We start from the raw sequence: 26,119 nt of genomic DNA on the forward strand, positions 1-26,119 counted from the left end.
CAACCTCACAATTATCTGAGAAGCTCAGACTCTCTCCTCGTCGGGTTCTCTCCTCCAAATGTCTTTAAGAAGTGGGATGTTTTAAAGCCAGGAGAGACAAGAGAGAGTAGTAGAATGCTTTCAAAACACCTGCACTGTGAACAACACATGTGGCTGATGTTAAATATCACCCTAAATAATGTCTATTGGGTAATATTGGGTACCCAGAAATAAACAGAATGCCATGGATATTTTAGTTTGAATACAAAAAAAAATCCTTTATATTAAATAACCACTGGATGGCAGCAAATGCTAATTAAATGTCTAATATTTAAAAACGTTTTAATTTCCAATAGAATTTCTAAAAACTTAAAATCTGCATTTATTTATTAAATCAGCAACGCATAATAAGACGCAGTATTTCATTTCTTTCTTTCTTTCTTTCTTTCTTTCTTTCTTTCTTTCTGTCTTTATTTTTAATTAACAAGAAAAACAGGATTTCGACTTTTGACCTCACAGCTTAAATAATAATTACTAAATTGTTCCAGTGGTTTGCCTCATGTGTATTTTATTGTTAAAGGTAGACAAACTCACTTCAACTTTAAGGCTTGAAATACATCAGACTTAAAAACTTTTTTAGGTTTACTCTGAATACATGCGATGCAAGTAGGCTATTGGAAAGGCCTGCTGAGAAAGAGTTCCCCTACGAAAATTAACCATCATCTTACTACAAAAAAAAAAAAAAAAAAAAAACGTTTAACAAAAAATTAGCCATGGTTTTGATTCGAATTTTCCACTGACTCAGGTCTTTTCATTATGTTCTTCAAAAATATTCCTTTAAAGTTTAGTTCAGTGAGGACTTGTATTACATATTTACGCCTGCAGATGGCGGCAAACGATCGTTTTTATGGGTTATGAGGGAATCACTTAATCTTTGAATTGATTCGTCAAAAATAAACTGTTCCTTGACATTTGCATGTCTACAAATCTACAGTTTTTAGATCTACTGTATAGTATTTCCTCCACTTTATGACCTGCTAATAACTATAAAACAGCATATAGGCTACAAACAAACAACAGCACAAAAGAGATTCAGGGGAGGTTTGTTCAAATCGCTTAACCCTTGCATTAAGCTTTGTCATCTAGCTCATTCTGCCTTTTTGCTGCGAACAGCAATGATACTTCAAGATTATTTTGAGGAGATGTTAATAAGGCAGTAATTTACATTGAAAAAGGGATATGTATGGACTTTTTTTTTTTTTTTTTTTTTTACTTTAGTGACGAGTTAACTTAGCTTGAGTTACCCAAAACAACCTACTGTCTATGCTATATGTCTTGTTTAAAAAACAAGTTAATTCAAGGTATTACAAACCCCAGTGTGTGTGGGAAAGTGAAGGGTAGCTTTTAAAAAAATCTTCAATAAAACAGCACCCAAAATTAGGCCTGGAAACAGTCAGACTGTAACTTTCTTGTCTAGCCTTTAGTGACATATTTCAGGAAAAATAAGCAATAAACTTGTGGTTTACAGTGTTCCCGAAGACACTGCACAAAATATTTGAAAATATTTTCTTTCTGTCAGCAAGGTCAAGGCCATGCTAATATGAAATGCTATGAATCAGTGAAGAGTTTGCTGATGCGTATAAATAACAGCAATGGTCAATTTAGTCTAGCGTGAAAGGAATGTTTTACAGAGATGGAAGAACATCGGAAAGATATGCAGCACTTGAACCACAAATACAATAAAATAACGTTTGGACTCGCTCTTAAGAGCCCAAATAAGAACCGTATGGCATTTTATTTCTAGCCGGTGGCTTCACAAACACGAGAGGAATCTCAGATGAGGAATACAGTGCTGTTGATGTTGGACGTGCACATTGTCTCATTATTAACCATCATCCATCTGGAGGTAGAAAGTGATAGGCTTCAGATCTTCCTACAGACATCCATCGCTCTGCAAAATAAACACAGAGGATGACACATTGTCGCATTGAAGCTTTTGTTTCATGGGGAGTCTGCCTGGTATCAATCTGTTGGAGGAAGACAGCGGAAGCGGATGCAGGGCGTTCTAAGCACACGGGAAAAAGAGGATTTGCATCGCATTGCCTGCTGACCAGATTTCATCAAAGTGAGGGACATGCAGCAGGGCCTTCATGTCACATAAAAGAAATTTGCTTCAAACACACCAATATGAAGCTGGGCCGCAGGCCTCTATGTGGGGTGTGGAAAGAAATGTCAGGTTCAAGCGATGAAGCAGCCGCAATCCTCATAAAGCTCTTTATACAATGATTGATCATTTACTGCAGTTATGCAGAATGGTATACTTTGATATATAGCATGGCAATGTATGGTCAAAATATTTATACACTGTGGAATTTACAGGGTAGTTCAAATAGTGTCCGAAAGCATGATATGTGATGCAATTGGAATTTTACAAGCAGATTTGTTGGGCCTTTGTCCTGTTTCAGTTCTCTAGAAACATGCGCTCAAGTAAATAACACTTAAGGACTTTAAGTAAACCATTATTATTATTTGCACAAGACAAGAAAACTATTACCCTGATGTTCTTAGAATTAGTAAAATACCATGGCAGTAACACAGTACATGTACAAAACAACCACTGTAGTACAAAAATGGTATTTACTTGTAAGGAACAGCCAGAGACAGCTAGAAAAACAAGCCAATTAAACATACTGTATCTAAAAATCTGAAATTACATGGAAAAAGAGATGCACTTTTCTATGTTCGATCCCTGTTTGAGGATTTGCCGGTTTGAATTTATTTGCCAAGGTATTTGCCTTGGTCAAGGCTGTGTTTTGTGGAAACAAAATGAATGGATATAAAACCCTATGTTTCTTAATGTAAAAATTGTCCATCTGCTGTACTGAGCGTGGCGTCTGTGTGTTTTGGGAAGAAATGAGATGCTATTTTAGTACCAGAATGAGAGATAAGAGTTTTGTCTTTCTGCAGAGCAGCTCACAATAGGAATGATGTCTGTTCCAGTAATCAGCCTCCACAATTGGGTGAAATTAACACAGACCCACCTGATCAGCAGGGAAAGAGAAAGAAACCGCATGAGCCAAGCATGTCGAGAGAGAGAGAGACAGACAGAGAGAGAGAGTTGTAGAACAAATGAGATTATGCAGAATAATCAATGAGGCACTGACACTGATCCCAGAGCAGATACACTGGCATGAATAGACTGGCACAATTAGACAGGAAATGGCTGTTGACATCATCAGTCGTGTAGAGGGCACAGATGGGCTCTACCCAGGAGGCGAGCAGGTGAGAGGGAGGAAAACATTGGAACAGACCCTCATAGCTGAGAGGAATTTTTTTTTTTTTTTTTTTTTTTTAAAAGAAGGTTGATGTGTGTTGTTTGATGGTTTTCAGCAATAAAAGAGAAAATGGTGTGTAACACTGAAATATGAATCTTGGTTTTCACACTTGTCTTGTGTATTGCACAAATACTGTAAATGTGCACAAAGGAGTAGTTTTGGTCTTGAATTTCAGTCTCACAGGACTGTTCATATTAAATACATTCAGTGACGTGACATACAGCCAAGTATGGTGACCCATACTCAGAATTCGTGCTCTGCATTTAACCCATCCAAAGTGCACACACACTTTGGATGGGTTAAATGCATCCAAATGCATCCAATATGGGTTAAATGCAGTGAACACACACCCGGAGCAGTGGGCAGCCATTTATGCTGCAGCACCCAGGGAGCAGACCTTCACAGGACATATACAGTACAGACCAAAAGTTTGGACACTCCTTCTCATTCAAAGAGTTTTCTTTATTTTCATGACTATCAAAATTGTAGAGTCACACTGAAGGCATCAAGGGCTATTTGACCAAGAAGGAGAGTGATGGGGTGCTGCGCCAGATGACCTGGCCTCCACAGTCACCGGACCTGAACCCAATCCAGATGGTTTAGGGGTGAGCTGGACCACAGACAGAAGGCAAAAGAACCAACAAGTGCTAAGCATCTCTCAGGGAACTCCTTCAAGACTGTTGGAAGACCATTTCAGGTGACTACCTCTTGAAGCTCATCAAGAGAAGCCAAGAGTGTGCAAAGCAGTAATCAAAGCAAAAGGTGGCTACTTTGAAGAACCTACAATATGACATATTTTCAGTTGTTTCACACTTTTTTGTTATGGTCTTTTGGTCTGTACTGTACTGTATATATATATATATATATATATATATATATATATATATATATATATATATATATATATATATATATATATATTGGTTATATATACAAACTGTAATCATATCAAATACTATGATATTCAAAGTTTCTACATTCAAACATTTTACAATTTAATTAAATTGTGTTTATAATATAATTTGTGACATCAGTGTGTGTGTGTGTGTGTGTGTGCGCATGTGTGTGTGTGAACAAAATGAACATGACACAGATATTTTCAAAATCTTTTGATCTATATAATTGACACAAGGGTTTCTCCTCTTTCTTTTTAAAGAACATACAATAACAATGGACAGTAATTTCCTCAGTCTCTTCAAAATGTTCTAATTTCAACCTTGAACACAAACAACCTTAAAAAAAAAAAACAGGAACAAAAGTATATACCAGAATGCATTTCGATTCTCAACACATTTTGACGATATCAGCCACATTCATCAGTAAAGAGCGACCACCGTTACACCACTGAACCTAAAGGTGTTCAAAACTGTTTACCTGACCTGGGGTCAGACTACCAACTGTCAATGATTCCACAAACGTGCTAAAGACAGTTAAGACTGATTTCAGGTCAGAGCATTCTATAGATAGTTGGTGAATTGTGCCGTGGGTCCGTTTCTCCAACCACATCTGATCCAATCGATCAACCAACCATCCATAACACTGCCATGGGATGTTTTTCTTTTATCGACCCCTGGATCATGTGCTGTAGTCATGCGGACGTGGCCGTGTGCATCATGCAAAGTGCAACATTTCTAAACTGGAAGGGAGGGGGTGTTATTCTCCATCTCATTGACCTGGTCAGATCTGTACACAACTTTATAGTGACAGAAACTGAAGCACTTTATCTGCAGAGCCAGCGTCAACCTTAATCATCATTAAGGACAATTACATCACTTCCTGTAACCTCTACAAAGGCATAGTTCATAAAAATTATGCTCTTCCCAGGCTTGGTCGAAACATGTCATTCTCTCTTCAGCCTGAAATTCTTTGCAAGTATGAAAACACAAATGCTTCTAGCCATGCTTAATTTTACATTGCATTATGAAAGTTTATCCGCCCTGTCCTCTTATCATCTGTAGGGTCACGGGAATGCTGGAAACTTTATCTTCAATGTATATTATAATGTAACATAAGTACAAAAGGTGCACAATTGTGGGTATTAAGCCATTTTCAGCAAAATTTTACCTACTATCATGATGAAGCCACAGTGAATTTAGCTTAGCAAGCTAGTTTAGTTGGTCCAACAGTCAACATTCATGACATTCAATTCAAGAACGCAAATATTTGATGGTAACTCTATCGCCCCCTTGAGTAAAGTCATTCTAACAATCCATCTATACTCCATATATAACATATTTATAGATATAGTTAACTTAATAACAACAACATTTAATTTTTATAATGCAAACATTTGATGGTAACTCTATCGACCCGTTGAGTACTAAGGTGTGCTAGCGCTACATTGACGCAAAAAATATTAGTATACATACTAACGTTATTTGTGTTTACATACTTGCATAGAGAATGATTCTTACCTTCATCTGACATACATTGTGCGTGTACCATAAACAATCCAACTTGTCTGCTAATGAAGGGCAGGGTGCAGAGCTGAGATATATTTGACACACACATCTGTGACTCACTGAACTAATCTGATCTGTCGTGGATGCAGCATGAGTACACGTGTATATTTTGTATAGTGAGTACTTACAAAGCAACACTTTCTCTGAAGTGCAATCACACATAGCACATCTCTGTGTGGTCTGAATCAATATTAAATTAACAATGTCCGGAAATCCCCTCCACAACCCTTCGGTTTCAAGTCTTTCATTCTCCGGCTTGTCTTTTCCCACGTGTAAAATCACTTTCTGTCATTGTATATCTGTCCCATGGATTAGAGTGCATCGTAAAACACATCTGTCTCTTTCTCATTTCTGGTGCATTAACGTTTCATCCCAAATGTTGCTCTAGTGCGGCTGAAACTCCTCAAGGATATACTGAAAATGTGACTGTGGTTAGTACACGTTTATTTACATACAGAGTAAATACATTTTGTGTTTTCTTTAAAATGGCCCCTGAAATCCATTTGCAAAGCGGAGTGCAAAAACTAGTACAATAAACGCAAGAGAGAGACAGAGACAGTGTGAGACAGCTGGTTTTCATGAAACAAGACTCAGTTAAGCTTGTTTGCATGTTCAGAAAAGCTTTAAAACAAAGATAAGAAGAACACACGGTTCGTTTTTTGATCGAGTGTTGAAGGACATTCTCATGCTTGAGGGGCCAGAGACGTCTTATCATTAAGGGTCTAAATTAATAAATAAATACAATCTTAAATGATTTTTGAATAAGGAAAAACCAGCATGTCTTGTTTGTTGGGGTGGATTTTCATAGCTGTTGTTACAGACTGGCGCATTCGCAGAGACCTTTTTCACCACAGACATAAAGACAAGCAAAAGACCAGCTCTAGGGGTGTCATATATCAAATAAGAGACAAAAAAGTACACAGATCTAAGAATATTCCATGGTCTTCTTATTCAAGACAAAATAAAAAGTGATGCATTCGCCGGTTTCTGTTGATGTTTGCATGTTTGTTTTGGCAATGTGACTAAACCCGCCCCTCCACAATCCAACCTAGTCCTGTACTCAGTCCCAGTTGGTGGAATTGCCTGTAATTATCGCCTAAGCAAGACTGTGACCAATGAAAGAAGGTAGAGGCTGACACAAGGAAGGTTCTGGCTGCTTCTTCCAGTCACCACCTTCTTCTTCTCTGATGGATAGCTGTATACATTGGGTTTGTCCGTGTTTGGGGCTGATAAACGTGTATCACGAGAACACTGATCGCCGGCACACATTCCACTTCCTGAACCGCTGATATCATCACCTAAAGAACACCACGAGGAGATTTAAGTGAGACAGAATTCAGTAACGTTCCGCAGCAATGATGAAGCTACATTCCAGGATTTAAGAGTAACTAACTTTAAATAGCTGCACTTCTAAGTTAACTTAACGTTTTTATAGCCAGAAGATGTTTTTTAAATTAGACTCATTTAAGTGAAATAGTTGGTTATTTTTTTTATCAACCATTTAGTGTACCTTCTTTTTGTAGCAAAACAAGTACCGTATTTTTCGGACTATAAGTCGCACCTGAGTATAATTCGCACCAGTCCAAAAGTACGTCATGATGATGAAAAAAACATATATAAGTCACACTGGACTATAAGTCACACTTTTCTTCATAGTTTGGATGGTCCTGCGACTTATAGTCAGGTGCAACTTATTTATCAAAATTTATTTGACATGAACCAAGAGAAATGAACTAAGACAAATGAACCAAGAGGAAACATTACCGTCTACAGCCACGAGAGGGCGCTCTATGTTTTCAGTGTAGGCTACAAGAGCACTGAACAGCATAGAGCACCCTTTTCTCTTGGTTCATTTGTCTTAGTTCATTTCTCTTTGTTCATGTCAAATTAATTTTGATAAATAAGTTGCACCTGACTATAAGTCGCAGGACCATCCAAACTATGAAAAAAAAGTGTGACTTATAGTCTGGAAAATACGGTAGTTAATTCTAACTCTGGTTTTAATTCTGTTAAACTACCATTTAACAGCTAACGGTTAGCTGATGTTTTGAATTAACATTCATTTAACTTGCTGTTTCTCAAACAGAACCCATCCTGTTTATAATATTATAATATATTTTTAATATTACATTTAAACTTTGACTATAGCCAAGACATGTTGCGTATTAATTGTACTATTAATGAACCTCAAAGCATACGTTTGTGTATTTTGTGTTACTCCATAATAAAGTTATATTTGAGGGCAATTGTATTGTAGGTATAGGGCCCAAACATAACCTCAAGCCCAGGAGCCCCGTCCCCCTAAATCCTGTCCTGGCCAAATGTGCTCACCTAGTTTTGTGAAGTTTTGAGTTTTCATTTAGGATTTATAGGCTTTGGGGTGTATTTGGCAATGCCCATTTTCTAAATTACCATGTTAAAAGCTATCCAATGGGGAAAGTTCAACAGTTTTATATATATATATATATATATATATATATGTGGTCTGTATTTATTGGTCTGCACGATCAGTTTTACATGGATATTGCTGATCCTTGACCATTCTAACAATTACAATAGGGTCTCAGCGCTACACACTTGAACTACAAACTAATATTTTGAATTGAATTTAAATTCTATTTAAGTATTTCAAATGTAATTTATTGCTTTAATGGCCAATCACATGATCCTAAATGAAACATTTATTAACAATACTGAAAAATAGTTGTGCTGCTTAATATTTCTGTGGAAATCATATTTTTTTTAGGATTCCTTAAAAGTTCAAAAGAAATGCCTTTATTTCAAATAACTGGAAATGTTTTCTAACATGATAAATGTCTGCGCTGTTACTTGCTGAATAAACGTATTAATTTATTTGCGAAAGACTCCAAGTGTACAGTATGTGTATACTTACTGGTGTCCTGGAAGTCCACATCCTTTCCATTGATGGCGTACGTTAGTCGGTTGATCATTATCCTAAGCTGCATGATCTGGTTGCGTACAGCCATGTCTGGTTTGGTAATGTCAATCTCCACCTCAGGATTATTGATCTGACTGGCCAGCCCGTCGCCCATCACTTCTGGCAGATAACTGACAGAACACAACACAACAAAAAAGATGCATGTGATCTGTTTCGTGATTGATAAGTGATATCTATGCTCCCTGGCTTTTGAAAAGCTGCAGATTTTGTACTATAAGACTGGTATAAAATAATCCTGTAGTCACTGTGCATGAATGAGGTTGAATGAGTTGTTTATGTGCATTTACCTAGCCACATTCATTCCGTTCCAACATTTGTCTGTTTCACTCGGGCCAGAATCGCGATCCACACACAGTTTTCTGGGCAAATGGACCCAGTACTGCATGATATCCCTCAACATTCTGGACACATCGGATAACTGAGAGAAAGAAAATGGGATATCACAAACATAGACAGCACTGAAAAAAATATTTCTAATTACAAATAATAAAATAAATAACACTTCGGCTGTTGTTTATGCATTTACAAAATGTTCCTACTCAGTCAGAATATGCTGACATTAATAATTTTAAACATTATTGAGCCTGTGCAGTTCACAGAAATATTAACCCTATAAAGCCTATTGTGTCATATTTGATAAGCAAATTATCAAATGTTTGCTGAAAAACCTGTTGTACACAATCTACTACATCTCTTCTTTGGTCTGATTGATTGTAAAAGTAAAAGGCCCTTTAGTATCACTTTACATCATGGTTCACGTGTCTTTCATCTATCACATATTAAAATGTAATCACTGTATGGCATAGCATTATATGTTTTTCCCTCCACAATAAAATCGACAGAGCTTAAATTTTACAACTAAGCATTTAAATACCATTTTACTAAAACATAATATTGGGAGATATAGAGGCAATTGATATTTGTATATTTCTGATGTAAAGCAGGGTCCTGAAGCAAAAACTGCACACCATGCAAACACTCACCAGTTTCTCCAGCTGGGCTCCTGGGGTGCCGCTCACTTCTTCTGCTGTGTTTCTCCCTCGCTTGATCTGGTCCTCAGATTCGGAGCTCTGAGCAGGAGAACCACATGCTTGAAACACCTGAAGAACAGGAAAGGGTTCTGGTTAACTCTAGCTCAAGATTCCATGAGAAGAAGTTTAACACATTTTTAGGATCATAATTGTTGAGGACATGGGATCTATTTATGATTTAATATCTCAAAGGTTAGGTCTTTTCAGACAGGTCTATAGTGTAGCACTGACCTTATTGTTGAACGTGTTGAGGTTGTCTTGCATGTAGAGAATCGCTTCAGCAATGCGTTTTGGCAGAGACAGAACCACCGAATCCACACTGTAAGGCCGGCTCAGTTTGTCAACTACTTCCAGCATAGTATCTACACATAAACACAAAGTCTTTATGTCATGAATGTATGGAAAAATGAATGGAATTTGTACTTCCACAACCCGAATGTTGCTCTCTTAAGGCTCCATCTTGGTCCCGCCTACCTGCCAAGTTCCTCCACTCAGAGTCCAGATCTGCTTGATTGGCGAGGCAGCCCTTCATGACATTCTTACAGTAGTTTGAGCAGGGTTTGGCAAAGGCCATGCCACTACAGTGAGGACAGTATGTCATTTTCATGATGGCGCGCACACATTCAGTGCTCATATTCACCTGTGTGAGACAAACAAAGAATTTAGAGAACAGCCTAGGCATATTTATACTGACTCACGTAGCCAATGAAAATGCCATGTGAATTGTTTTGTAATAAAATGGGACAATTATATCCTGCAAACAAGACTTTATCAGTTCCTACAGTTTCCCATGAGGTCCAAAGATGTTGGACGGTACATTTTGGAATGATTATGAATACCCATGAAGCTTTTCTACACATTGTCCGATAGTAACCTCCATGGGGTCGGAGACATCTTTCACAATATTCCCTCTTTATCAGAAACCTCCGCCCCTCTGATGTCAAAGCATGGGATTCATTTAAGGCCCCTTAGGGAAAAGTAATTTGGATAGGAGAGAAAAAACTTGACATTTGCTTGTATGTTTAAATAAATTGAATTTCACGGATTTTGGAGCCAAGTCTAGTCTTTGTTTAGGTGTAAATAAAAATGCAGTCAGCGTGACATTTGATTTATGTAAATCTACCCGTTTTCTTTCTGTGTCTTAACTGCATTAGGCCGCATGAAACATTCAGTCATGACTGTGACAAGCAACTTTGACACAGTTTCACAAAGATGAATGTACACAGCTGTATATTGCAATGACTTGTGTGAGGTAACCGGTTCTTAACATTTTTCAATCAAAGCCTTTAATGCAATCAGATGATGAAACATTTGCAATCATATGCATTCCTTTGTTATCGAGTAGGAGTCTTTCAGAAAGCAAAGAACTCTTGTGGACTTTTAGTGGTGGGTCCTTTTGGCACATAAACAAGCTGTGTGAATAAATTTGCATTTCATTGTAAACTCTACTTTTAAATTCAAATAGAATCAGACAAGTAACCCCAGATGACATCAGTGCAGTTAATGCTGAGCTACAGTTCTGTCATATGCGTTCAGCTGGATAAAAGATTATTAATCCTAGACAAAAACTGAAAAATGTTTGAATTCTGGTTGAAGATGAATCAACATATTTTGCTAAAATATATGAGGTATATGTATGTATATATATATATATATTGCTCAAACCCTATGATTCATCAAGAACAGAAACAACTCTTTGAGTAAGTCACTGAATCATTCACTCAATCAATTCATTCAAAAACACGGATTGCAGAACAAAATGCCAGACTGTCTTTATAAGTGAGTAATTGAATCATTCACTCAAACAATTTGTTTAAACATACTGATTTATTAAGAACCAAACCACTGAATAACTTTAAGAGTGTATTTAAACTGAATGCCTTTAATTGTTCATTCAAACGATTTGCTCAAGAGACAGATTTATTGTGGAGCAAAACATATAAGTGAGAGATTGAATCATTCACTTAAAATGCATTAAAACACAGATTGACTCAGGAACAAAATGCCACAACCTGTTTGTGTTGCTTTATTAACTGAATCTAAATGTAATATTGAGTCAGCTACTCTGTATTATCTTCTTGTTTACTGAAATGTTATAAATGCAATAGCAGTCTTTTTCTTTCTTCTTTCTTGATGTATATAATGACAGCTATGACATCAAATGTGATTGAAAGGCACCACATGACATGGCTAGCAGATTTACGTCACTCTAGATATTAATAGGCACATATCATCACTTCATAGTGAAAATAAGCAGCATCAAGAGAGAAATACATTATTGTCACACGCTGAGACATAAATAACTGAATTGGACTGAGGTAAAAAGACTCCTACACACACATACAGCACATACGCACACCACCCTTCAGGGAGACCTGGCAGTGCTTGTTACCCGAAGGATGACTCAAGCACACACTCTTTAATGAGGAGAGAAGAGAAGAAGAAGAAGAAGAAGAAGAGAGAATAAGATGAGAAAGATACAGAGAATAGACAAATGGAGTGAATGAGAGAGAAAAAAAGATGTGTGAAGATGCGCAGGAAGCTCAGGAAGGGAGGGAAAGTGAGGAGAGAACAAGACAGAGTGTGACAGAGGGAAGCAGAGAGATAGAATAAGTTGAGGGAGGATAATATGGCACATCAAAGCCTCTGAGCATCTGTGATTCATCAGATCAGAGCAGGACAGAGAGAGATTGCTGCTCAGTGTACGGCTCAGTTCTGACAGCGGAGTCACGTTTGGGAGCCTCTTGGACTCTTGGACCCTGGACGTTCAGCAATCTTGAAATCAAATGATTGAACCACGAATTCACCATTCGCTCACTGAATTGGTCTGGGCATTTCATACTGAGGTTGATATAAGCACTTACCAAATTTTGCTAATTAAGAATGATATTTATATTTAACATGTTAAATCAGAATATTCATCAGAATATGAATTTCAGTATTATTTATTGTTCAAATCACTATTAATGAGAAAAATCATGGCTGATGTAAAACAAGGGGGAGTTGCTTAAGGCAAATGAACTATATTCTATGCTTAAGGCACAAATATTAAATTGTTATCTTAAAGCATCTCTGTCTGTATGGGTTATGTAACTCCACAGGTGCTATAATGTAGGCAATGAGTCATATCTAATCAATATAACCTATCATTTGTTGATTTGTCAAAATAATGAAGATGCAAATGTAGATTTGGGAGACGTTTGTTGATTTCATTCTGCCATATTTCATGTTTCACATTTATTTTTCATATTTCAAGGACATATACATCTCTGCTTATCTCTGGTGGCATTTTTATATTCTAGCTAAATAAAATAAAATAAAAAATCTGTTAGATTCTTGCTTTACTTTAATTGGAGATTAACAGCAAGTGCTTGATCTAAAGTCTCATATTTAATATGTTTATTAAAAGTGCTGTAGGCAATAACGTGACCTTGTGTGACATTAATCTCAATTTGACTGAACTGGAACACGTGAGAATAAACGAGTTGTTTGTTGAACTGTTCGAAGGAACCAAATATGCAGAAATGAGTCATAGTTTCCGAACTTGTGCCTAGAGATTCTAAACATTGTAGGTTTAAGATCTGAGTTTCCTATTGCCGTGATTAAAAAGGAAACAGCAGATGGAGGAAAGAACAGTAAAAAATAGTGTGAGATGAACTCATCGTTCATTTACAGATACCGTAGATTTGAGTTAAATATCTGTTTATCAAAAACAAGCACTCGGAAATCTCAAGGCCTGTATTTTACTTGCCATTCAGCCATTGCATCCTAATGAGGACTCTACTGCACATATGCCAGAATCTATTTGGCACCAAAATCCCAAAACAAAGGGCTTTATAGAATTAGTGGTGTAGTTAATTCTATGATAGCTAGAGGTTAATGTCAGCAATGGTGTCTAATGTAATCCTTTCATCTGTTGCCATTATATCGCCTCACATTATTAATTTCAACCCCGAATCAGAGACCGCAGGGAGCAGATTACACACGTATCCCTGATTCCTGATTATTAGAAGGAACTGCTGGGATACGTGTCAGGAAAACATACCAAACAGACCACAGCACAGCAAATCAAAAGCTTTGGAGTAACTGAACAGGATACAAGTGCAAAATGAACCGAAAACACTTCTGGGAGATTTTTCTTGGACAGAAATGAAACATTCTTGGACTAAACCTCCCAAACCAAAAGTAGTTCAGAGAAGGCCAGACTAAATTAGACTTAATTAAGCTTAAATAGGCTACTGTCGACTATGTTTATCTAAAGTGGTTTAGGAAGTATGTTGTTTGCATGGAAAAAAACCTGAGTTTACTCCACTGGGAGGCAAATGTTGTCTTCCTCAAGAAGACTTTAGTCATATACACACACACACACATACATATATATATATATATATATATATATATATATATTCATGTGATGGCAAAGCTGAATTTTCAGTATTCAGTACTTTAGTCTTCAATGTTAAATCATTTTAATATGGTGACATATGTCACATTACACAAGTAAAATGGGTTGGAAATGGGGTTTCAAATTCACTTTATACATTAGATCACCAGCTTGTCGGTTTCACAGAATTTAGGCAACAGCAATACAGTAACTCTCTAGGCACGCAATCAAATGATATGAAGTTGAAGTGCCACTGAACTATTTCAGAACACTGGGTGACAATTTCAGAGAAGATAACTTGCTCTCTTGAGAGCTCAGACTATGGTTAAAAATATCACCAGAGCTTATTGCTCTCATTATGCTTTGTGTGATTATTATATTATATTCTGCTTTGGGTAAATTAGTATAACCTGCATGAAGCAGATTCAGAGAATCAGACATTAGAAATAAAGAAGAACATTAGGTTTTCAGACTGCTAATAACACTGAAAAAAAATGAAAAAAACAACAACAACAACGTTATTTTAGTCTTAACATCCTTATAACAAGCTAAATATAGCTGAGCAGCAAAACTGTGTAAGATAATACTACTTGTTTGTATTTTGTGGGATCCAAAAGCCTGAGATCACAATGAAAATTTGGTTGTTGTTGTTTCTTTCCATTTAAACCAGGAAATAAATAATTTCGTTTGTCCGCATGGTTTTTTTAATGTCCGTACATATTTACAGCAAGTTTATTTTTTACAAATCCCGATATGTGCGTAAAAAAAAAAATGCGTACGCAATTTCTATGCCTATTTTGTGCATATGCAACGTTTAGAAATGAGACCCCTGGTCCTGTGAGGTCTGCTGCGATCGTCTGCTAGTGTCACAACACCAGCTGGAGTGACCATGAGCTCCACCATGGGGCACTTCTTACTAATTCTTTGCCATTCCATCACAAACTACATTTCCCATAAACCTTTGCCTGGACTCATTGTTCTGATTACTCCCACCTGTGTGCCATTAGCTTGTTAAGGTCTGTGCTTCAGTGGTTTGTCGGTCGTTGTTCCTGTATGCGTGTTCCCAGTTGATACTCTCTTGCTTTCTGTGTGAGGATTGCACCCTGGTTCTTGGCTTCGATTATCTGTTTTTGTGTTTTGATGAACCTTTGTGCTTGCACTCCTCTTCGTCCTGACTCACACGTAACAGCTCTTTAGCCAAGGCTCATCTTATCCAACAAAAGCCCTGTGTTTCAGAGGATTCTCATGCTATTTATTCAACTACAGCAGCCTAATACCATGGTACTTTAAAAGAGTTTCCACTTTTGCTTGATTTATTCATTCATTAACATATGCTTAAATTTCTTGCCAATGTCTTCCCATCCGTCATCTGATTTATAAGGCTCTACTTGTTCCTCTGTGCTTAAATGGCAAGTCTGATAAGGGATGTATGTATGTGGTCGGGGTCACAGTGCGGTCTAGATGTGCTCTCTTTACAGACGATCTTCTCTTTAGTAATTAGAAAGAAATATGGCTGCGCTCCTCCCAGTGTGTGGAGAAAAGATGTGCAGCGACTGGCCTACTTCTGAAGTCACAGGCAGCACACGCCGTCCTTAATAAAAAAGGATAAAATGCAGGAATGGCTAGAGAGGAAAGAAGGGAAGACCAGCTGTGCTTCTTCTCTTTTATTCTTTCATTTCCTTCTTTTATTTCAGATGTGTTTGACTTGAAATGGTGCTACGCAGACCGATACGTGTATGACATCACATCACATTGAATGTTTGCATCACTGAAACATAATTTTCCTGTTTAACCATGTTAAGCTGTTTTGACCAGCTGGATTGAATAAGGCACTACTTAAATAAAGGTGACTTGCCTTAACTTGCTTTCTTTCACACTTACACGATGAGGTTAAAAGACATCTCTTGGTCAGACAAAACAGATTCCCCCACCTCAGTTCACACACACACACGCACATACATTGCCCTTTTCAATAAGCAGTGCTGGCAGTTTCTCTGTGTTGTCAACCTTGACTTACTTTAAAGAGGTCAGACAGAGTTACGTTCCCTTCACTGCTCATTTAGATTTCAGGAGAGAAGGGAATGAAGAAGAGTAGCAGAGGAAAAGAATGAGAAGTAAACAGCACATGAACCAGAATGGACAACAACAACAAAAGGAAATCAAAGATCTATCCTTTATCAGTGATACTGTTATATGTATTTAAGTCTGTTTGGAACTGTCTGAATGACTCTCAGTTTCCCTTAAATGGAATCAATCAGCATGGTTCAACATGGTTTGGAACACTTACCACATACCAATACGGGTGAAGTATTTCTTTATAACAGAAGTTTTAGGGGATATCATGAGAAGGACTTACCCAGAATGCTACATTTTACTAATTCTACCAAAAAAGAATTTAACTACTTTAAAGCCGTAAGTAACTTGCACTTTCAAAGTAGCTCCTTAACATCCAAATATCAATATGAGGTCAGGTTGGTTTGATCTATCATTAATGATACTCTCTCCTCACAATATAACAGGGCCGTGGTCCTATGTTTGTGGAACATTTTAGGTTTCGATTACATTTCGTTTCCCATGTCAGGAAATACAGGAACTTTTACTGAGTAAGGAAACAGGATCTTGCCTCCAAGGATTTCAAACAACTAAATGGTCTTTACAAGGCGGCAGCAGCTGTGCTTTACACTGACAGCATCTCTGTCTAATGTCAGCATTAATTGGAAAGACACTTAACTTTTGCTGCAGTGTGTTTGTGTGTGGGTGCAGGTGTGTGTTTATATGTACATTGATTGTTGAAGCCTCAGGGATGTTCATTGGGTTTTGTTTCCTGATGCATTGATCCTACACTTTTTTACCGCAGTGCTTCAGCATGCACCTGCGTTTGTTTCTCAGTTTGTGTCTTGGCTCTAGTAGGAGGTGTTCGGTTTGTACATTGCCACAGGTATGAATTATGAAGGCAATGAATACTAAGGAGGAAATGTCTCTGAAATATCTAACCAGTGCAGGACAACATTTCCAGTGTCAAGACATTTTCCTTTCCTCCATGAAAGCTGAAATGCAGCGTAAAGTGAGGAAATTACAGCAAATCACAACATAGTTTATGTTTAAAGGAATAGCTCACACCAAAATGCAAATTTTATGATTATTTAGCAACCTCATGCCATTCATTGTATGCTGTTATTAAAAGCAGAAGCAGTGATCAGAGGCTGTGTGAAAAAATAAAAAGCTTGTCAGAATGTCTTTATGTACACTGAGGCTTGTTGGGACAAAACATTATGGAAACATGAGAAGACACAGAGAGTGGAAGTTCTCCTACCTGTGAAACCCTCCGGACGGCTTCGCCGCTGACCCCCAGACTCTGTGCGAACGTTCTGGCTGCAATAACTGTGCGTGTGATTTTGGTCTTGAGCTCTCTCGGCGTGTCTCCAAACGGCTTCAGTGTTTCTGACTGCTTGGCTACGCACTCCAGATACTCCTCTCCAATAATGTACTGAACGTTTAAAGCTTTAAAGAGTCTTTCCAGCAGACGGGCCCAGAATTCATTCAGCACCTCCTCGAGATTGACGTTGGACCCTCGGTAGTAGCCCCGAAGGTCGGAGTACAGATCCTGAAACACCTTTGCGTTTTGGGAGAAGAGAGGTCCAAACCCGGTCTGGATAGAGGTTTGGAGCGATGCTTCAGAACGGTTGAACAGCTCTAAGAAATAAGCTGGAAACACACGGGCAAGAGCATCATTAGAGCAGCTCTTCAAGTTTGGAAAGCTCAAGGGTAACACTCCTAATTTTAAAAATCAATATCCTGAATCAATGAGGTGACAAATATTTTACATATAAAACTTTATATATATATATATATATATATATATATATATATATATATATATATATATATATATATATATATATATATATATCACATAAAAATATATGCTTATATATTTAATATTTGTTTCTATTTTAAATTGTTTTTTCCTTACAAAAACTATTAATAAATACATTTATATTTAAGTAACAGATAACATAAATACGTACACATAATAAATAAATTGCATAGGCATGCAGTAGTAGTCTATTTTTGTATATTTTACAAATGTCATGTACTTCATCTCATTTGATTATTTCTTTTTTATTGTAAACTTGATTCATGTACCCAAAATATAAAATTATTAATAACAAATTAACAAATCTGACATCAGTGCAAAAAAAGTTTAATTGAAACTTTTTTAGCTCTCTTTTTTCTCTGAGGAAAATAAAATAAAAACGTGACTAATTGTGAATACAAAATTAAGGTAACTGTGACTTTTTATCTTAGAATTCTGAGGTTTTTCTTGGAAAAATGAGTATATTTTGCAATTCTTTTTTTCTAAGAATTCCAATAATAAAGTATGAATAGTATATAAAAAAGTCACAAATAACTTTTAATTAGTTTAAAAAAATTTTTTTATTATTAAGCCCATAGCAGAAACAAGCTTTCTTACCAAACAACTCAGAATAGAATTCTTTAAAATTTTAATAAATCTGATTTGGAGAGGCACTATATCTATGGGAAATGTATTCTTGACATATTTATGTTTATTCGATTAGCTCAAGCTATGTATCCCCACATAAACTTACAAGATATACTGTACATATAAAATAAATAGCTAGACAATAGTCAGTTGTCCAGTGTACTATCACAATGAAAAGCAATGATAGCAATATGAATTGAGTTTTTTCACACATACGCACGCACACACACGCACACGGACGCATGCACACGCACACACACACACACACACACACACACACACACATGCAAAAATGTTCAGAGAGAAAGTCAATCAGTATGAATAGTGTTGTGTAATACAGTGACATCATGAGCTCCCAGTAACCCGGTCACACATCAATCAATCCCACATTACCCATGAGAGACCGTGCAGAAAGAAAGTGGATATAAGAGTGTATAAATTCAGCTATGGGTCTGTACATTCATAACACACACCAGAAGCACAACGAATCATAATGGTGAACCCAAACCAGGTCAGAATTAATCTTTCTAAAACCTACACCGCTTCTCCAAACCCAGAGACACTGCACCAATGGGATTATGTCTGTACTTATACATTCATGATGAAATACAGAGCAGTGTGCTGTAAATAAGACCTTTTTGTGCCCTACATCTGATTAAGTTCACATTAATCATGCTTTTGAAATGACCAAACAAATGATGCATAAAGCATAATGCACACAGACTTTATTAAGCACTGCAAAACATTTATATTAAACAGTTCACTGGCCACCGGGGTTTCCAGCAGGAATGTTTTTTTTTCTTTTGGGATGAAATGATTGTTACTGGACTCTTGTCTAAATCTCATCACATTCACATCCACACATCCATTTTATCTCTTCATGCTTCAGTGGACTCTTTTTTCACATCTCATATTTTCATTTCAATAAAAGCTTCTCCAAAGTGTGATTCCACTGACCCAGATGAATCTCGCTTCACTCTGAATGCAAGTTTTTGGAGTTTGCAAACTCCTGATTCACAACATGACAGCCTGTAGGGCGCAAATCTTACAGGCCTTGAGTATCTTTTCTTTCTAGGGGCATAACAATAGTTTTGATCTCAAACAATAATTATATATATATCCCATATATATATATATTGGAGGTGGGCATAGATAATTTTTTTTAATCTAGATTAATCTCACTGTGATCTAGATTAAAATGGCTCATTTGAATTCTGCTGAAGGCATTCGGAATATTTTTATAGAGAAGGGGTTTATCAAGCTAGGTGGTGCGTTAGAAAAGGGGCTCATCTCCTGTTTCCAAAATGCATCACAAAGTGCTTGTGTAGCCAGGTTTTATAATGAGAAACCCTATTTAGCTGTCTAACCCAGTCACGAAAGGGTTAACTTTCATTTTGTATCTTTGATGGACTTGTGAGTGAGCCAATGGGTGAATTTTATGAGGTACTGAACTGACCAATCAGCTGCCAGCTAGGCTCCGTTACAGTTACGCCTCTAGTTTTGTGTCACTGCACGTTCTTTTTGGCGCTTGCATTTGAGCATAGAAGGCTGCGTTATCTGCTTGAGTGTAAACGAAAGCTGTGCCTGAATCCACTGTTATCACGGAGCTAAAAGCAGTGAATTCCGTTAAAATGGTCAGGTTTTGGTAAAGAGTTGGAAACATCGTGCAGAGATCCTTTCCACGGAGTGATACAGATCCACACGTTCCAGACGTTCTCCCAGAGATTCATAGATTCCCAGTCCGGGTGGCTGGGTGGCGAGCCAACCGTGTTTGTGACTCTGACTTTAGACGAACTGCCTGGATCATCCTCTTCATCTTCGTTGTGGTAGGACAAAAACTAACTCAGAGTTAAAAAAAAAAAGGGCCCCAACGGTGAAACTGAACTTTTGTCAACCAAGGCAAAACGAACCGAGGACGAACTGAGCTCAACGATTCTGATACGAGAGGGTTTTGTTTTGTTTTTGTGCGCACTTTATTATTTTAGTTTGTTATTTTTCATAAATGTGTTTTTGCTTGTATGTATGTTTCACCCTGTGAATTTAATACAGGTTTGTCTAAACTGTCATTCTGGTGTGGTATTCCTTTTTAATTGATCTTCAATTCTCAGGCTCTTAACAATTTAGCGTCTTCTGATTCTGGTCCAAATCGTATTTATGATAACCTCTATGACTACTTTAGACTATTCAATCTATGTACGTTATTACTACCTCGTAATAAGGGTTACACTTGAAAAAGCTGTAAACTAATTCCACGTTGCACAAGGTGCAAACAACCTTACGCCTGTTTCACAACCAATGTTTACGTTTTTTTTCAAGTTTGTAGGTGTCAAGGTACAGAAACCAAATAATTAAATGTAAAATAGCACTGGATAGTCTTCAATGTAAAAATGAAATATACAATCAAACCTACATTTATTCAGACACATTCAACATTTCTCACATTATTACAGTTTTGCTATATATATCAAAAATGATATCTGGTGTCTGAATAATTTTTGGTTTGACTGTTAAAACTACAAAGTAATTCAGTCAAGAGCAGTGAGTGATTTTCATTTTCATTTTCTTGGATTAACATTACAGCAGCCAGCAGCTGAATTAGGCGCGGTCACTTTAAGAGACGATGAACGCATCCAATATAATACACATCCCATTTTTTTCCCCAACTGTTTACTTTCACTTAAGAAATAACTGACAGTTTTTTCAAGCATAATTTCCAAGGTGGATATTTTGACATATTTTGTATGTATTTGAAAGCACAAGAGCAAAAATAAGATTCGATGTTCAAGTGTTTTGAGACGCCTTTCTCTGCGCGAGCCCTGAACACCAGAACACCGCGAGTACTTTTTGTTTGTTCAAACTGCGATGAGTATTTGTCTGTCAGGTGCAGGAGGGACTTCGAGGAGAACTTTGCAGAAGAGAGCTCGGTTCAGTGTCTCTGTCCGTGATATGTGGCTCTCTCGAGTAACTACTCTGTTCAGCTTTTCCGCGTCTAGTTTTTGGATGCTTTAATGTTTAAATCGACAAGCGGTAAGGCTTAAAACATGTGAAAAAGATAAGCTTTCGTGACGATGCGCAGCAGTGGTCCGTCAACTGTCCTGAGCATCTTTTTAGGCTGGCCTCAGCCAGTCGGTTATATAAAATATCAAGGTGAAAGTCATCATAGCTTGCTTAGTATAGACCCAGCTCCCAACCCAACTTTGAGAATAGATTAACGGCAATATTTTTTTTATCGCCCGATAAGAGTCTCGCGTTAATGCAGCACATTAATGCCGATAACGGCCCACCACTAATATATATATATATATATATATATATATATATATATATATATATATAAATATATATATAAATTCAATTTTAAACAACTAAAGTTCAATGTCTCATTGTTTCTTCTACATTAACACGTATTCAGTTGCTGTTCTTTTTAATTATATATTCATCAAAGAATCCTGAAAAAAGTCAAATGATTAATATATATTTATATATATATATATATATATATATATATATATATATATATATATATATTTCCTTGTTATATAATACAACTGAATGATTGATTATGCATTTTACACAAGATATTTTGAAGATTTTGATGGAATTTCCATTTTAGGGTGAATTATACCTTTAAGTGTCTGATTATATTTGGGGGACACTGTATGAGGTGAGGAAGCATCCAGATTTCGAAAAAAGAAAGGACATGAAAGTAGATACTCCATTCTTTATATTCCTGTCACACTCCTCTGACCCTCCACCCCCTCACTACACCTCTCTCAATTTCCCTCTCCTCCATCTATCTCTCTGACAGGCGAGCGGGCGTAATGATATCAGCAGCATCGTAACAGAACATGCCGGACTGTTAATTTGCGGCTGAGCACGTGATGGAGAGACAAGCAGCTGGGGACCACAGAGTGATGGAATGAGAGAAGTGTTGAATGACTGAATTAAAGGATTGCCAGCCCACCCTCAATTTAATCTATATTTGAAATGAATGCACGCACACACAGAACTTTCAAGCTGTATTAGTGAGGACCTTTCTATATTTTCCAAACAAAGATTACAATATTCTGCTAGCCGGCCAAGTTCACAACAGAAACAATAACTGTAACCATAACTATATTAGCTTCCAAGGGACAATCACATTCTGTTGATTGTAAGAGGGAGCTGCAGTTTTTGGTCTGCCACATTAAATGCTCAAGCTGTTAAAAGTTGGGTGGGTTCTGTTTAGCTGTAAATTAGGCTATTGTTCAATATCTGAAAAAAAAAATGTTCTGAAAGTGATTCCAATGATATTGTTCCTCTCTGCTGTTATCGTTCTTGTTGTCCTTGGTGTGAATGAGCCTTAAAGGGACAGTTCACACAAAAAAGAAAATTCTGTAAAGTTATTATTTACTCACATTCATGTTGTACTAAACCTGTATGAGTTTCACGCACGCACACACACACACACACACACACGCGCACACACACACACACACACACACTGGTATTCCAATCATTATGGGAACATTCCATAGACATAATGGTTTTTATACTGTACAAACTGTATTTTCTATCCCCAAACTTTCTGCACTTTTAGATTTTCAAAACACTTAATTCTGCATGATTTATAATCTTGTTTCCACATTGTGCCCAAAAAAATATCCTCAAAATGTACTAGTATTACAATGCTTGTGGGGACATTTGGTCCTCATAACAAAGGGAACCAGGACACACACACACACACACACACAAAGATAAAGACATATGAATACAAAGAACAGTTTCAGATCCCATTGACTTCCACTGTATTTACAAAAATGCAGTGGACGTCAAAGGGAACCAGAACTGTTTGGTTTTGTCCCTTGTAGACATTACACCTATTCAGTTTAAAGCATTTGGCCAATTTATGTTGACCGTTTTATAAGCTTTTTCAACAGAGAGCACCACTTCACACATTATTTTGAATTTGTGAAGACATTTTCATTTAATTTGAAGTATACCAATCCTGTACACATATTATTACTATTATTTGTCTTCATACAGACTTTTCATTTTGTTCTCTTATTTATTCCATGTTAATGATACTGTCGATCGATAACACCAAATTTAACTCTCACACAAACATTTTAGTTTATTAAAGGGTTAGTTCGCCGAAAAATGAAAATGATGTCATTAAGGACTCACCCTCATGTCGTTCCAAACCCAAAAGACCTCCGTTCATCTTCAGAACACAGTTTAAGAGCTTTATACAGTATAAATTACTGGACCTGTCTGCTGCTTTTGACACTGTTAATCACCAGATTCTCCTGTCCACCCTCAGAAAGATGGGGATCTCTGGAACTGCTCTCCTGTGGGTTAAGTCCTACCTCTCTGACAGATCCTTCAGTGTGTCTTGGAGGGGTGAGGTTTCAAAGTCACACCACCTTGCTACTGGGGTTCCTCAGGGCTCAGTACTTGGACCACTTCTCTTCTCCATCTACATGACATCTTTAGGATCTGTCATTCAGAAGCATGGCTTCTCTTATCACTGCTATGCTGATGACACCCAACTCTACTTCTCATTCCAGCCTGATGACCCGACGGTAGCTGCTCGCATTTCAGCCTGTCTGAGTGACATTTCCCGCTGGATGAATGACCATCACCTTCAGCTTAACCTTACAAAAACTGAACTACTGGTGATTCCAGCTAACCCATTGATTCACCACAACTTCTCTATACAGCTGGGCTCGTCAACCATAACTCCTTCAAGGACAGCCAGAAACCTAGGAGTTGTGATGGATCATCAGTTAAGCTTCACTGACCACATTGCTACAACGACCCGGTCCTGCAGGTTTGCCTTATACAACATTAGGAAGATTAGACCCTTCCTGTCAGAGCAAGCAACCCAACTTCTTGTCCAAGCTCTTGTTCTCTCCAGACTGGACTATTGTAATGCTCTCCTGGCGGGCCTTCCTGCATGTACTGTCAAGCCTCTGCAAATGATCCAGAATGCAGCAGCGAGGGTTGTCTTCAATGAGCCAAAAAAAGCTCATGTTACTCCCCTCCTCATCAGGTTACACTGGCTACCAGTAGCTGCTCGCATCAAATTCAAGGTACTGATGCTTGCCTACAAGACAACCACTGGCACGGCACCAACTTACCTAAACTCACTGGTTAAATCCTATGTGCCCTCCAGAAGCTTGCGCTCTGCAAGTGAACAACGTCTTGTGGTGCCATCCCAAAGAAATTCAAAATCACTCTCACGGACCTTTTCCTGGACTGTGCCCAGCTGGTGGAATGACCTCCCAATCTCAATTCGTACAGCGGAGTCTTTACTCACTTTCAAGAAACCTCTAAAGACCCATCTTTTTCGCCTGCACTTAACCTACTAACACCAGTACTTTTCCTCTTCTTGTCTTTTTCATTTAATTAAAAAAAAAAAAAAAAAAATTATTAAATACACCTGGCTATGCGTTCTATACTAGACTAACTGAGACTTGTCATGGCACTTGTACTCTGTTGTTGTTCTCTTGTTGACCTGACTGCTTCTATTGTTCTCATTTGTAAGTCGCTTTGGATAAAAGCGTCTGCTAAATGATTAAATGTAAATGTAAATGTAAATAAATTCCATGGTTAGAAAGGTAATAAAAACATCATCAAAGTAGTCCAAGTGACATCAGAGGGTCAGTTAGAATTTGTTGAAGCATCGAAAATACATTTTGATCCAAAAATATAAAAACAAGTTTTGAACAGTTTGTGATATCCGGTTCGCAAACGAATCATTCGATGTAATCGGATCTTTTTGAACCAGTTCACCAAATCGAACTGAATCGTTTGAAATACTTCGCGTCTCCAATAAGCATTAATCCACAAATGACTTAAGCTGTTAACTTTTTTAATGTGGCTGACACTCTCTCGGAGTTCAAACAAACCAATATCCCGGAGCAATTCATTTACTCAAACAGTACACTGACTGAACTGCTGTGAAGAGAGAACCGAAGATGAATTACATTACACTAATCTGAAACTCAAGGCTTTATATGCTTGTTTTTTTTTTTACTTATTTATTTAACAACAAATGTGGTTACTGTGGTATTAAAAAAAATAATAAGTAAAATCACGTATTATTTTATTAATATGGTTAAGAAGCCATACACACAGCATCTTGCCCACCACTTGCATCTCATTATAAATATTAGGCATTTGAATATGAAAACAAGGTTTAATCAAACCAAATTAATGTTAATTAATGGAGGAAATGTAAAAATCAAACTAACCTACGATGATGCAAAAAAAAAAAAAAAAAAAAAAAAAAAAACTTTTTCTGAAATTTGGCCCTGACACAACAACACAAACATGCATAAAAACACACTTTTTAGCACTTGACCTATGAAAGGCTGCAGGGGTCAGTCACCTAAGCTGAAGAGGTCTGATAAGGGCTTGAACCCACGTGTGGTCAAGCAGAGACGCAGCCTCCACCTGCAGGTCTATCTACACCTAGCAT

General features: G+C 37.3%; 1 protein-coding gene across 1 annotated transcript in view; it reads right to left on the reverse strand.

Annotated features, from left to right (window-relative positions):
- Window positions 1–6,203: 6,203 nt before the first annotated feature.
- Window positions 6,204–26,119, reverse strand: part of LOC113120943 (glypican-1-like) — a 23,836-nt gene continuing 3,920 nt past the window's right edge. Inside the window, exons 2-8 of the mRNA XM_026291101.1 lie at window positions 17,464–17,855; window positions 10,241–10,406; window positions 9,998–10,128; window positions 9,719–9,835; window positions 9,023–9,153; window positions 8,670–8,845; window positions 6,204–7,074 (exon numbers count right to left, since the gene is read on the reverse strand). Coding sequence (XP_026146886.1) covers window positions 6,866–7,074; window positions 8,670–8,845; window positions 9,023–9,153; window positions 9,719–9,835; window positions 9,998–10,128; window positions 10,241–10,406; window positions 17,464–17,855 — 1,322 coding nt within the window. The 3' untranslated portion in view covers window positions 6,204–6,865. The remainder of the gene's footprint in view (window positions 7,075–8,669; window positions 8,846–9,022; window positions 9,154–9,718; window positions 9,836–9,997; window positions 10,129–10,240; window positions 10,407–17,463; window positions 17,856–26,119) is intronic.

This window comes from Carassius auratus, chromosome 2, assembly GCF_003368295.1.
Source record: "Carassius auratus strain Wakin chromosome 2, ASM336829v1, whole genome shotgun sequence".
In the NCBI taxonomy this organism is placed as follows: domain Eukaryota; kingdom Metazoa; phylum Chordata; class Actinopteri; order Cypriniformes; family Cyprinidae; genus Carassius; species Carassius auratus.